At 36.7% G+C, this 13,180-nt stretch overlaps 1 protein-coding gene across 3 annotated transcripts in view; it reads right to left on the reverse strand.

Annotated features, from left to right (window-relative positions):
• The window catches only part of LOC309702738 (protein diaphanous homolog 3-like), a 165,862-nt gene that overhangs the window by 124,651 nt on the left and 28,031 nt on the right, over positions 1-13,180 (reverse strand). For all 3 annotated transcript variants that reach the window (XM_082527368.1, XM_082527369.1, XM_082527370.1), the window contains exons 12-18: positions 12,963-13,081; positions 12,588-12,704; positions 6,942-7,060; positions 6,767-6,831; positions 6,279-6,383; positions 4,608-4,925; positions 3,022-3,136 (exon numbers count right to left, since the gene is read on the reverse strand). In XM_082527368.1, the coding sequence (XP_082383494.1) occupies positions 3,022-3,136; positions 4,608-4,925; positions 6,279-6,383; positions 6,767-6,831; positions 6,942-7,060; positions 12,588-12,704; positions 12,963-13,081 (958 nt within the window). The remainder of the gene's footprint in view (positions 1-3,021; positions 3,137-4,607; positions 4,926-6,278; positions 6,384-6,766; positions 6,832-6,941; positions 7,061-12,587; positions 12,705-12,962; positions 13,082-13,180) is intronic.

The following is a 13,180-nucleotide window of genomic DNA, read 5'->3' on the forward strand; positions in this document are numbered from 1 at the left end:
AAAGGCATCTGCTGTGACGCTTACACCTGTGATAAAGTCTTGCGTGTGTCAGCTTCCTTTTTATTGATACAAAAATATGTAAATGTACTGATCTGAATTATAATATTTCTGACTGTCAAAATTTCCCAGATTTGAATCGAATCGAATTAAATCGAATCGTGGATCGAATCGATTCGGGACCTTGTGAATCGGAATTGAATCGATTCTAGAAATCAGTGACGATACCCAGCCCTAGTCTAAATCTCCATGGAAGCAATTTTGCAATAAAGGACATAAAACAACAAATAATGTCCCAAGAGTTTAATCGACTTCCAGGCAAGAGATTGAAGCAACTAACAACAGCTATCCCCGATAAGACATGGTAGTAAATACATTAGAGGGTTACCTAGGCAATGAGTGTCCAGAAAGCCCGCCAGTGACCATGAATGGGTTCCAATGTGGCCGAAGATTCAGATAGTGGGCTCCACCTGGTGCATAAAGCTGTTCATGACCAGGCCGAGGTCAGACTATAGTCAGCCCTCTATTTTCTTTTTATTTTATATTTACTAATTACAGAGATGGGCAGTAACGCTACTGTAATCTGTTTACTTTTTTCAAGTAACGAGTAAAGTAAGGGATTACTATTGCAAAAACGGTAATTAGATTACCGTTACTTTCCCGTAGGAACGCTGCGTTACTGCGTTACTAAAACCGAGATTTTTTTGCGAGAATGTCTCATGACAGTGACGTAAGCGAGTGTGACGTTCATGACAACAGCTGTCTGCAGATCAACAATGGATCATATATCGAGTGCGGGAGAGAGTATGAGCGTGCAGCATTTAAAGCGTGGAAGTACTGACCTTACTTTGAGTTTGGTTCCATAAAGAGTGACAAAAACATTAGTGTCCCTTGTGCGTTGGAAGAAAACTTCTTTTTATACCGAACACATAATTAAATTTTTGCTTGATGCATAAAGTTAAAAGCTTAAAACTGATAAAACAAGTTAAAAAAAGAGACTTTTCCATTTGATTACATTTTGTATGATGGATTATGCAGAAAAAGTAGAATTGGGCTGAAAGATCTATCGCTTTATCACCTATTCAGGTTGTAAATCGTGTTTTTAAAAAGTAACTAAGTAACTAAGTAATTAATTACTTTTGAAAATAAGTAATCAGTAAAGTAACAGGATTACTTTTTGGGGGAAGTAATCAGTAATTAGTTACCGATTATTTTTTTCAAGTAACTTGACCAACACTGACTAATTATTAATTAATTTTTGTTGTTTAACCATTTATAGTTTGTTGCTTTTCAGCTAAATTATTCTGTATCTAAAAAAAGACCATTTCTTTTAAGGTTCATTGATTGCACGATGCTTATAAACCCAGAGTAATACTGCTGAAGTATCTTAATTAAGACAATTATTAATTATTACTTTTACCATCCAGCTGAGACAAGAAGGCTGAAGAAAAAGTGAAGTAGAAAGTTTAAAGCAGTGCTGAACACAAACTAATGTACACAACTGTCTAGACGAGTGAACTGAATGGACGAGTGCGGAAAATTTCTAAAAAAAAAAAAAAAAGTCAAAGAAAACAAAGAAATATTATGTAATAATAAGTTAAATAATGTATTACACACAAATGCTTAACTGTGTGAAAACATCTGTTTATGAAGGATGTCCCAAGTAAAAGATTAAAAATGGTTCATAATAATTTAGTGATAAAATGTCATATTTCAACTGTGGTAATTTATGTTAAAAAAAAAAAAAAAGAGTCATTTAATTAAAAATATATTCTATACAATCAGCATTAGTTTTTCTGTATCTTATTTTGAAGGAGTAATATGTGTTCGCAATGCATTGTGGGAAGCAGAAGCTATAGTCAGTTGGGAAAAAAATACATGGTACAGAAAACCTGGCTGTGTTTAAACTTCATCTCCTGTGGCCTGAATCTTTATATTAGGGCTGCACGATTTTGCATAAAATGAGAATCACGAATTTTTGGCTTAGAATTCAGATCACGATTCTCTCACAATTTTCTTTTCCAGTATAAATATTTATTGCACTTATTAACTGCACGTCAACTTCGTAACAGTTGAAACTGAACATAAAAACAATAAATAAACATAAAAACAATAAATGTCTCACGTTTTGTTGTTGCCGCAAAATGTTGTACTGCTTGAAATTCCGTCTCCACCGTTGCTCGACACTGCGTGTATAGAGCAGGTAGTGCAACAATAGAAAAATAGTTGCAGGACGGCACTGTGTAGCGTTTGTCTAGGGTGTTGATCATTTTCCTAAATCCCTGGTTTTGCACAGTGTTGATGGGAGCCATATCTTTGGTCAGGTGATAAGTAATAGCCTCCGTAATTTCTTTGTGCCTGCGGAAGTTCGACGGGTATAGGGAAGCGCTGTATAAGGTTCCCGTTATTGATGTTTGGGTGGTTGACCAGGACGGATTTTCTCCAGTCACTTTCTCCTCATCCCTGACGTGCTCTCCGTTGTTTTTTCCCTGCTAATTTTAGCAGCCAGCTTCTGTATCACGTGGTATAAGGCTCCGCCCTTGTCATTTATTGAGCAGAAAGAGAGAGCGCTTGTTTTCATGCAGATTACGTCCCGGATCAAAATGCAGTACAATCGTCGTCGTTGTTTTTTTTTTTTGTTTTTTTTTAATCGTTGTCATTTGGAAATGAGATCGCACATAAGTATGAATCGAGATCGCGATTTTCTAACGATTAATCGTGCAGCCCTACTTTATATACACCATCGAAAGCAATGGCTTTTCACTCAGCACTTTCATCGAGTTATTCAAGCCACAATTGTAAAAGATTGTAAGCCGTCGAGAATACCGTAATAAAGGAGCAAGACGCTCAGTTTCCTGGCTCATGAAAATTGAGTTTGGCTTGCTGTTGACCTGCGTTAACATACACAGTGTATCCAACACGTAGCGATAACAGTGTAAAGGATAACCAAGCCTTCTCAGAATACAATGCACCACCTTGACAGATGGAAATTAAATAAGTGCATTAAAAAGTAGATGGTCTTACCTGTTCTCTGTGATCCAAAAGTAAGAGCAACTCTGTTGAGCAGATCTGGCTTTGCATACTGGTCCTCATCAACCCGCACCCAAAAACAGCCCTCTGACATTTCTTGGGGACGAATCTTAAAATACACAGCCATAATTTAACATCTTTAATAAACCAGTTAGGGCTTGACAGAGAAATATAAAGATTACTTAATTATTTATTAGTCATATTAAAGCCTCGAGATATAGTTTCCCATGAAGACTGACACCAAATGTTATAAATAAATAACAATAAGCACACCACCAGGTATTTGCATTACTTTCCAGATTAATATAAAGTACAGTATTCCCATTACTCAATGAAATAGTTTTCCTCCTTGGAACAATAACATAAAGTCAGCAGAACCTACAATACAGACTAAAATAAAGAAAGTCAGACAAGCAGGTAGATAAATAGATAGAAGTTGGTAAAACCTCAAGCTTAATTTTAAAAAATATATTGAGGAGTCTTTAAATTGAATCCATAGTCTATCAAAGAATATTTTCAAAGTGAATACTTCCTTTAATCACCAAACACTGGTAGCACTGCTGATGTTTTGAAGAATCAACTATCTTTCACTGCATATGTTTGTAGTTATATTAAACTGATCTCGTTGTCACTGTCAGCAACTGGCTTTGAAAGGCAATTAGAGCCAAGATACAAACACTGTTGCGTGACTCAATATGCCGGACCTTACTAAAACACTTGTGAATATTAGATTAAGCAGAGTCCAATGAAACGCAACACTAACGGAAAGCTGACTTCCTCCTGTATCTATTACATGTGTAAATTGCCAGCTGTATTTTTGTATGTCCACCAAAGCCAAACCTTTCAAGTTCTTGTTATATGATGAAGAAATGAAGAATGGTCAAATTAACACCATGAAACTCTGGTGCAGATGTGGATCACCTTGTTTAAAATTGCAAGACAGGGCACTGACCTCAGCAAAGATACCCTTACTAAGTGCCACTCTATTAGGAAAGTGATAAATGAGTGTCACTGCATTAGGACTGCTGTTTGTGGGCAACAGTTGGAAGTTGAACTCTTATTAATGAGAAAGTTTTACAACAGCTTTGTCCCAAACAGCCATATGCAAGGGTCTTCCACAGCTGCAGGACAGGTTCTCCACATGTCCTACAAGAATGTTCTCTGTAAATTTCAAACATCTGGTTTAATTTGCTGAACATCTGTACTGTTGTAAATCTGACATTAAATTATTAATCAAACCACAAACTAACATCGCTGGTGGTGTGAACTAATATTGCTTTGCGGATAACAACATCTGTATTAGTACCACAGAGGCTGCTCTGACAATAGCATCTGATCATCTGTTATTTTCAATTATTTCTGTCTTGGCACAAAGTGAGAAAGTTGTTGTTTAATTCTCAGAGAAACACCTGTACTTAGCAGGAGCTGCCAATAAACATCAGGAACGAAGTAGAGGGTCTCTACGTGGCCTAAATTTTAGTTTCTTCTTTCAAAGTTTTTGAAATACTTCATTTTTTATAATGTAACATACACTACGGTGCATTGTACCAACTGTAGTATGTTACATCTGTGAGTCTTACCTTGGACCAGTTCAGGCGCTTCATGGAGGTTTCAGGCTTGAATTCTTTCTTTGGCCTGAGGCCATAAGGCAGAGTGTGGTGGGTAGGTGAGCCTAGACCACCCCCAAATCCAAGAGGGGGTGGTGGGGGAGCACCAAATGGAGGAGGCATTCCAGGTGGTGGAGGTGGTGCAGGACAGCCAGGTAACGGAGGCGGAGGGGGAGGTGGTGGTGGGACTGGCCCAAGAGATGCCGGAGCAGGAATTGGAACCCCAGATGGGATTGTTGAAGAAGATGATGCCTGTCCAGCATTGGCCGGCCCCACGGGTACAGCTCCAAACTGAAAATTCAAGCAAAATAAAATTCAGCTATAGAAGTAGAAATAAACGCACACACACACACATGCACGCACAGAGCTCAGAACTGAGGCAGTTTTGAATTGAACAGTAAACTGTAGCCTGGAATTTAAAAAATTATACTTGAAATACAACATCATCAATTAAATTTCCAAAACAGGCTGAACAAGGCTGATGATACGACATCTCAATCAGCCAGTCCCAGAGTTCATAGTTTAGGGCTCCATGCTATTGCACTTAGCTTCCAACTTGAAATGTATTTTCTGCAGAATGAACGCCTTCGTATTTCATTTATTTATTTATTTTTTAAATATCACGTGGCAGTGAATTCACATGTCAAAGAAAACAAAGAAAAACGACTTATTGGAGAGACCAAAAGCAAAACAAAATGTGCTTATACACCATGTTCTGTATTCTTTCCTGTGTAATACCTCTACGGTATGGATACCAGAGCTGTACTCTTTCAACCATTCAGTAAAGGCCAAATGCTCAGAAAGGGTCCAGATACTGTTAAGATCATACACACAATGATGTTTTTTCAAAAATACAAAAAAACAGAAATGCTATAGCTTTGTAAATTGTATCATATAGAGCAAATGGCTTATTGATCCATGCACCAGTTTTAGATTAAAGACGCCGACTAAAGGTCAGCCTTGGGCTCTTATTCTGCGTCTGCAGGGAAGAACACCTTTGCTGAATTAACAAGCACGAGTGAAAGTCTGTTTGGTGGGAGCGAGACTGATACAGGCATGGTCAAAGACAAAGAGACAAAGTATGTATGCATGCACCTGCACCGGTTAAATGTACCATCACCATTTGAACCAAGGCAGTATTTGAGTATTCATCCTGTGTTTGCTCACTCAAATTGAAAAATTATCATGGAAAAAAAAGGAAGTTCTTTTCCTCTCTCTGAGTGTGTAGTTATCTTGCAGTGCCAGGGTGTAGGAGTAACTCTCTGGAGTGTTGTGGTATGGGAAGGGGGGGCTGAAGGGGTTGTCAGAATAAATTGCTTTTAGAACAATTTCCTCTTATGGGATAGAGATCAGAGAATTAGAAATGGCCAACATGGAGGACTGGTCAGTATTCCTATTAGACTTAGTGTCAGCTAGCCAGTAGAGCAGCCTCTATGTCAAACCAAACGGCAGGCTCCAGTGAATAAAACCCCCACCCCTATGCCGCAACCCTAAATAACAAGAACATCTCACCATTGGAAAGTAAGAAAAGAAAGTTGAATTGCATTTCAATGCAATATTCAAGGGATTTTAATTAGTAATCCAATCCAACATTTTCTTACATCTCACATCCCGTTTCGAATAAAAACAAATGTACAAAAGTACCTGGGACCTGAAGGCCTGTAGCTCTGCTTGGAGTTCAGCTATTTTTTCTTCACACTTGACCAGCTGAGCTTGTGCCTCCTGTCTGCTTAGAAATTCCTCATCAAACTGAAAAAAAGAGCACCAAATATCCAGTTTATTCAACCAAGCACACATAATACTGACTTGGAATATAACTTGAAATTAGCTGATTTCAGCTAATGGTAGAAACAGATACAATTACACTGCTACATTACAATAAAACATTGTTTTAATATATCTCACTTTAAAATGAAGTTTGCGTATTTTAAGGTCAGTCTGGTCATTATTCCACAGCAAGATGTCACGGTTGCTAACTGATGTTTACAAAAACCTATATGGTTGTTATTCCTATGGCCTCATTATATTTAGATTTTTAGAAGAGTTTGTGTTTCATTAGTACCTTATTTTATACAACACATTAGTTTAAATGTCAGCATGCTATATTTTTGCTTCCTTTTGTCATTACTTGCCTTCTGTGCCAGTTCCGAAGCTTGTTGTTCATATTCATCTATTCGAGATTTATCCACGCACACCTCTGAAAAACAAAAAACAACTAGTCAGAAATTATCAGTGCTCTACTGAAAAAAATAAAGTAATTAAAAAAAAAAAAATAAAAAAAAAAGCTATCAAAATTGTGCAACTTGCCTAATAGGTGGCTAAAGTCGACATCGAGGCGCTTGCGGTAACTGAAATCTGGGTCAGTGCCACTACGGTGGAGCACAATTTGAGAAACACATTCCTCAATTATCTTAAAGTACTGTGGCCTGCGAGCGAAGATAAATGAGACAAAAAGTATAGAGAGATAGTTAGAAACATACAACTGTCTTTGAGCCACAGGCACAGGCTTTCAAGCAATTTTAATCTTTTATTTAACCAGGCAAACCATTAAGAACAAAATGCTCTTCACAATGGTGGCCTGATAATGGCAAAGAAACCTTAGTGACAAAATTTACACTCGCTTTTCTCTGCTGTAATAAAATTAACAATTTAAGTCACTCCTGGTAGCTGCATTTAAATGACATCAAATACTATGCATGGCTATCCACTGTGTTTACGCTACGTTACCTGCAGATGACATCAGGTTGCTGCAAGGTATTCGCATACAGTTCTACAAACATTACGCAGGATATCATATTACAGGAAATCGTTTCTGTCTTCAGTCTTTTCCAACTTTCCTTATTGTAAAAATGCCGTTTCATCTTTTATTGATGACATGCTTAATGGTCTGAATAATACAATACAATTTATACCATTTATGACTCAAAGTACAGCAGACAAGTTAAATAAAATTGCCATCTCCCTCTGCAAACTTGTGGTGTCAGATGTTCATGTTGTGTGACTTTGCACCACTCACACAACAATTTGCTGGCAAAGACTTCTTTTGATTATCGCAGATGTTCAAAGCTTTAAGGCTAGCGATGCTATTAGTTGGAAATTGATTACAATTTATTAACACAAAATATAATCTCTATTTAATACTGAAATTTTATGCACTGCATTGCTACACACAAGAAACAGTGAGCAAAGACACTCTGTGCTCAAGGCCTAATGCTTTCCGCTTACTGTTGTACTTTAAATAAGGCCTGGGACTGCAAAAACACCTAATTGTATTTGTTAGTTTTAATCTGTTTAGTGTATGCAGGAAGAACATGGCTAGCAAAAAGATACGGGAAATGTGCCCGAAATCTTTTACAGTTACTGTATTATATCAGAGATAGTTTAATATACTAACAGACAGCTCTAAACTAATTAGCATATTACTGAGTTGTTTTTTCTTGTTGTTTTTCAAGTAATAGGTAAAATTTGAAAACAACTCACAAGAAAAAAAAAAAAAAAAATCACAACATGGTACACTTTACATGCACAAGCATATAATTACTGCAATTAACACTAATTAATGGAAATTATACATTTTTCAACTTTGAGGGGGAAAAAATATGCACACAGATACCTTAATGCAGAGAATAACTACATAATTCCCAGTTTGGCCTCTTTTGATTTTTATTTAATAATTAAACTAATAGTGGTGTATCAGATGTCTCGCACTATATCAAATATTGAAAACCTATGCCAACAGGAAATGGAAGTACTGTAAGGAAAGAGAAAATTTATCACAATTTTATTTATTTAAAGTTCTGCCCCTCACTTTGCTTTTAGGAGGGTGGTAATGTGTTTGCTTACATACATGTGTCCATATATACCACAAATTTGGTATTCACTGAAGCAATATTTAAGCTTTCTGTAGGACAGGGAATCAACTGTGTTGATTGTGGAGACAGTAAATTACTAAAGTGAGGTAGATGCTAATGTTACACAGGTCCCTGTTACAAGACCCTTTGGGTTCCTTCAAACCTAGCGCCTTAATAAAAGCACTGTTTTGATGATAATATCAGCAAACGCTGAGTAATTGCATTTAAACTGTTTCATATGGCTCTGCTGGACACACTGATCACAAAATAACCAGGGCCAAGCCTCAATAAGCAGAAGGAAATAATATAATAACAACAGATGACATGCAACGCTGGGAGGCACAGTGCTATTGTGAGTTAAAGATAAAGTGAATGTTTGATCTGTTCATTATCTTACAATGATCCCGCTGAGAGTCCTAATCCCTTCCACACCAAATCATTAACTAATACTTTGATACTTACAAACAGTGATTAATCAGGGATATTGGTTTCCACCTCTTCCTAAAACAATGCAGAGACTGCATCTCATAATACCATGCATATGATTCGAAACATTAGCTACACAATGGAATCACTGAATCAAAAACATTAACAAAAAGAATTCCAATAACTAAAACCAGTGCAGTTCATCAGAGGGACCACATTCAGACAATGCCTAATCTGCCACTAAGGACAATCAACAATGCAAGACAAATTTCTTAAGCAAACCCAGTACACATATTTAACAGAAATACTATAAGCTAATGGAGCCTTAATCACTAAACTACAGGGAGAAATATGTTCATTCCATTAAGCTACTATTTTTAAACAGTCCTCACAATACTGATGTTAAATTATAAGATGAATTAGAGTGAATTCATGTTCTAGATAAAAACAAAATCAAAGGATAATGTATTATTTTTTTATGGTCAATTTTTTGTACTTTTTCCTGATGAATAATTTAAAACATAAGTCAATTATTATAACTGCTAGTTGTTATTAGAGATGGACCGATACGTATCGTTCCGATACTGACCTAAATTACTGGATCGGATATCGGAGAGAAATAAAAAATGTAATCCGATCCGAAGTATCACAAAATCACCTCACAAAACGCGCTGATTGGCGTAACCCAGCTCAGCGCATTGGAGCAGTATGTGTCACGTGATAGAGCGGCTGTTGTCTGCGAGACCTGTCGGCGGTCTGGTGGAGCCTTTGGAGCCTCGCTATGCTTCCAAACAGTGTCATTTCATCTCAGAGAAAACTATCCCAGAGGAGTAAAGCAAGTGTGTAAGTGCATGTCTGAATGTTTGCATAGTATTTCCACGTTAAGCTTAACAACTGATATATGGAGCCACAGCTGGACTGGTCGTCGGAGTTCCATATTGATGTGAAAAGGAAGAGACTTGTTCCATACTTCAGGTAGAATAAAAAAAAACCAAAAACAAACAAAAACAAAAATACAAAGCTGGAGTTATTCTGTCTTTGCTACAAAGCTGACTCTTCTCTCATTCTCTCCCCTCCCTCCCCCTTTGCTACTTCAATCATGAAACTGATCAATGACCAGCTGATCGTTTTTTCTGCCGCAAGTCCCGTCTTTCTTGTTTGTTTATCGCCCACTTTGCGCCAGAAAGAGGAGACCAGCAGATAAACAACAGCAGCACGTTTAAGCTTGATAAGCTGTTGTTAGAATTGATTTAATATTAATTTTTAGTTTCAGCTGATGTTTGCTGGAGCCACTACTGTAAAAGCTGCTGGTCATGATATCCGTTTGGATATGTGGTAAGAGGGAAACATGAAAATGAATCCAGGAGATGTCCTTACTGAATCATCAGAGCTGAATAATGATGGAGAAACAGGATTACATTTTAAGTGACATGAATGAGTTGAAGAGAAGTTATGAACTGTTTCTGAGAGACAAATAACACCAGGATCCTTTTTTTTTTACGTAGCTGACGGCTGGTAATTGTGCAGGGGCGGGTCTAGCAAAGTTTTGCCAGGGGGCCAGGTAGGACATTAGCAGGGAAAAGGGGGGCACAAAAAATACTTTTCTTTGATATTTCATTTAAAATGACTAACTTGTTGATTGCGTCGATTAAGCATCACGAGGCGGGGGTGGTTCCCTTTTTTTTTTTTTTTTTGTGGGAGTTGGCAATCCTATTAGTTAGGTTGTTTAATATTTCTGCTAGGTACACTTTAAAATACCAGAATAGGGAGGATGGTGTAGGTTTAAGTTTGTTAGATTGATCAGTGTAGCTGAACTATAAAATATTTTGGGTGCAGTGTATTTTTTGCATACAGGTATAACAGAATAGCTTTACTGTTTTGTTTTTTAAAAATTGAGCATGAATTATACAAATTGCAGCAAGATATTTATAAAAAAAAACAGTTTTATTGATTAAAAAAAAAAACACACTATATCGGATTCATATCGGTATCGGCAGATATCCAAATTTATGATATCAGTATCGGTATCGGACATAAAAAAAGTGGTATCGTGCTATCTCTAGTTGTTATGTGTAATGTTCTGCCTTTATATTAAATTAGAGAATAGAAGCTGAAGTTGCATATCTCAGACTACCACTAGAAGGACCCCACGCACCACCAGTGGTACGCATACCACAGTTTGAGAATGACTGTTCTTGATAAGATAGCTGATCTCACGGTATAGCTGACATCAATTGGATATCTTTTCTTATTGTAATCACTGAAAATTTAAGTAAACAGAGCCTGTCCTGGATCTATCATGGCTGAACAGTTTAAATTAAACTCAAATTAAACTCTAGAGTTTAACCCCTTCAAAAACAAATAAAAACAAAATAAGAAATCAGAGCTAGCATTTTCAAATCATCTAAATCTCATAGGTTTGGGGGTTTTTTTGTTTTTTTTTTTATAATGCAAATACAGTATGTCCCATATTATTATTATTTGTCTGAAAAAATCCTTTAAAAAAAAACAACAACAACAACACAAAAAAAGTTGCCTAGTTTAAAAACCCATGCTAACATACCTGGCTAAACATTTCCCAGCTCATTAGATTCAGTGGGGATAAAAACATCCTACAGAAACGCAGCTTTTCAAAAGCAGGGATGGGCAAGAGTTCAACACTCAGTGAAAGACTGTGCGGGCAGCTAGTTAAACAACAGAACAGTACTTCTCAAACTATCAATTGAAAGACATTGGGGGCCTCATTCTCTCAGTTCCAGTTTGTGATGCACTGTCTATGTACAACTCTAAATGTTATATATAGTGATTTACAAATCATTGATTTTAGGTTTTCTCCTCTCTTCTTACCATTTTTTTAAGATGGCTTCAAAAATTGTGTACTCTAGACAGTTACATCCCTGCAACAGGGAGCAACAGTGTATGTTTTTAAATGTATGAAATATTTGTGAATGGTTAATGATGTTTAGCAAAGTGAGGGCAGTCACAGAAGCACCAGTGCTTAAATAAAAAAAATGTATATATTAAAAATAATAATAATCAGACAGAGCTAGAGAAGAGCACCAAAAAGGTGTTGTTTTTTGGCAGGTGATGCATTTTGTATTCTTCAGACTAAAGCTCCATCTTTTGATCAAGCCAAGTCACACCCAACAGCAAGAGAACCAACATAAAATAAGCCTTTGAAAAGCACCATTAATAGGAGATGAGAAATGCTCTGTAGCAATGGCTTCTGTAGAAGGCTTAGAGATGAAAGAGAAAGCATTCTCTTTGTTAACCAATGTCATTGAGAGGGTTTAAGGCGGCAAGAGCTAGACCTCCACAAAGCATAAGCTCTTCAACAGTGTACATCATTAACAATGTTCAAAACTGCTTAGACCCTGAGATGTGTGTGCATTTAGGTAAAATGTGACATGAAAATGCAGTCAGAATACAGTCTAGAGACTGTAAATTACATTACTATACTCTGCTATTTTTAAGAAAACGAATAAGGCAAACCAATAAACCTGATTAGTGAACAAATACATATGAATAAAAACTACTAAAGGAAAATTATAAGTATACAAGTAAACATGTAGTCTAAATAAGGAAACATTTAGCTGATTCATTTAACTGACAAGTAAAGCATTACTCGATTCATTAAACTGTGTGTGTGTGTGCGTGTGTTTGTGTTGATTTTTACCTGATCAAGTGGTCATTTCGTATAAGCACGAGGTGCTGCAGTATAGAGAGGAAATATGGCTCTGCACTGCTGTCCTTTACCATGCTCTGCACAATACTGAATATATCACCTGCATCAGTGCAGCGAGTCAAGGATTTGTATTTCAATGTCAACAGTGCAATTTCACGTAAAAAAGAAGGTAATGACACAAAAGTAAATGTAAGAAAAATGTGTTTTGACTCTAATTTACACTTTTGTTTGCATAATGTCAGAAATAATTTACCTTAACTGGATCCCATGAATGTCTCATAAGAAAATTAGGCACAATTACAAGACACAAACACTGAATCATAAATCCAAATTGCATGTACCTTTTTATAATAAAGACAAGGATATTCAAGCTCACTCTTAATGTCTTCCAGTCTGTGAGAGAACTCCATCATGTCCTCTTCTTTGTGCTCCTCAAATACCTTGAGCTGAATGTCAAGGGCCTCATTCCTGATGACTAGCAGTTGCTACATAAGGATCAAGGTGCAAAAAGAAGGTGCATAAAGAATTATGCAAAATTAAATAGTGAGGAAAGCTCAAGATCCTTTATTAAACTCAAGTAAAGA

The sequence above is a fragment of the Aulonocara stuartgranti genome (genome assembly GCF_965226115.1).
Source record: "Aulonocara stuartgranti genome assembly, chromosome: 1".
Taxonomy (NCBI): Eukaryota; Metazoa; Chordata; class Actinopteri; order Cichliformes; family Cichlidae; genus Aulonocara; species Aulonocara stuartgranti.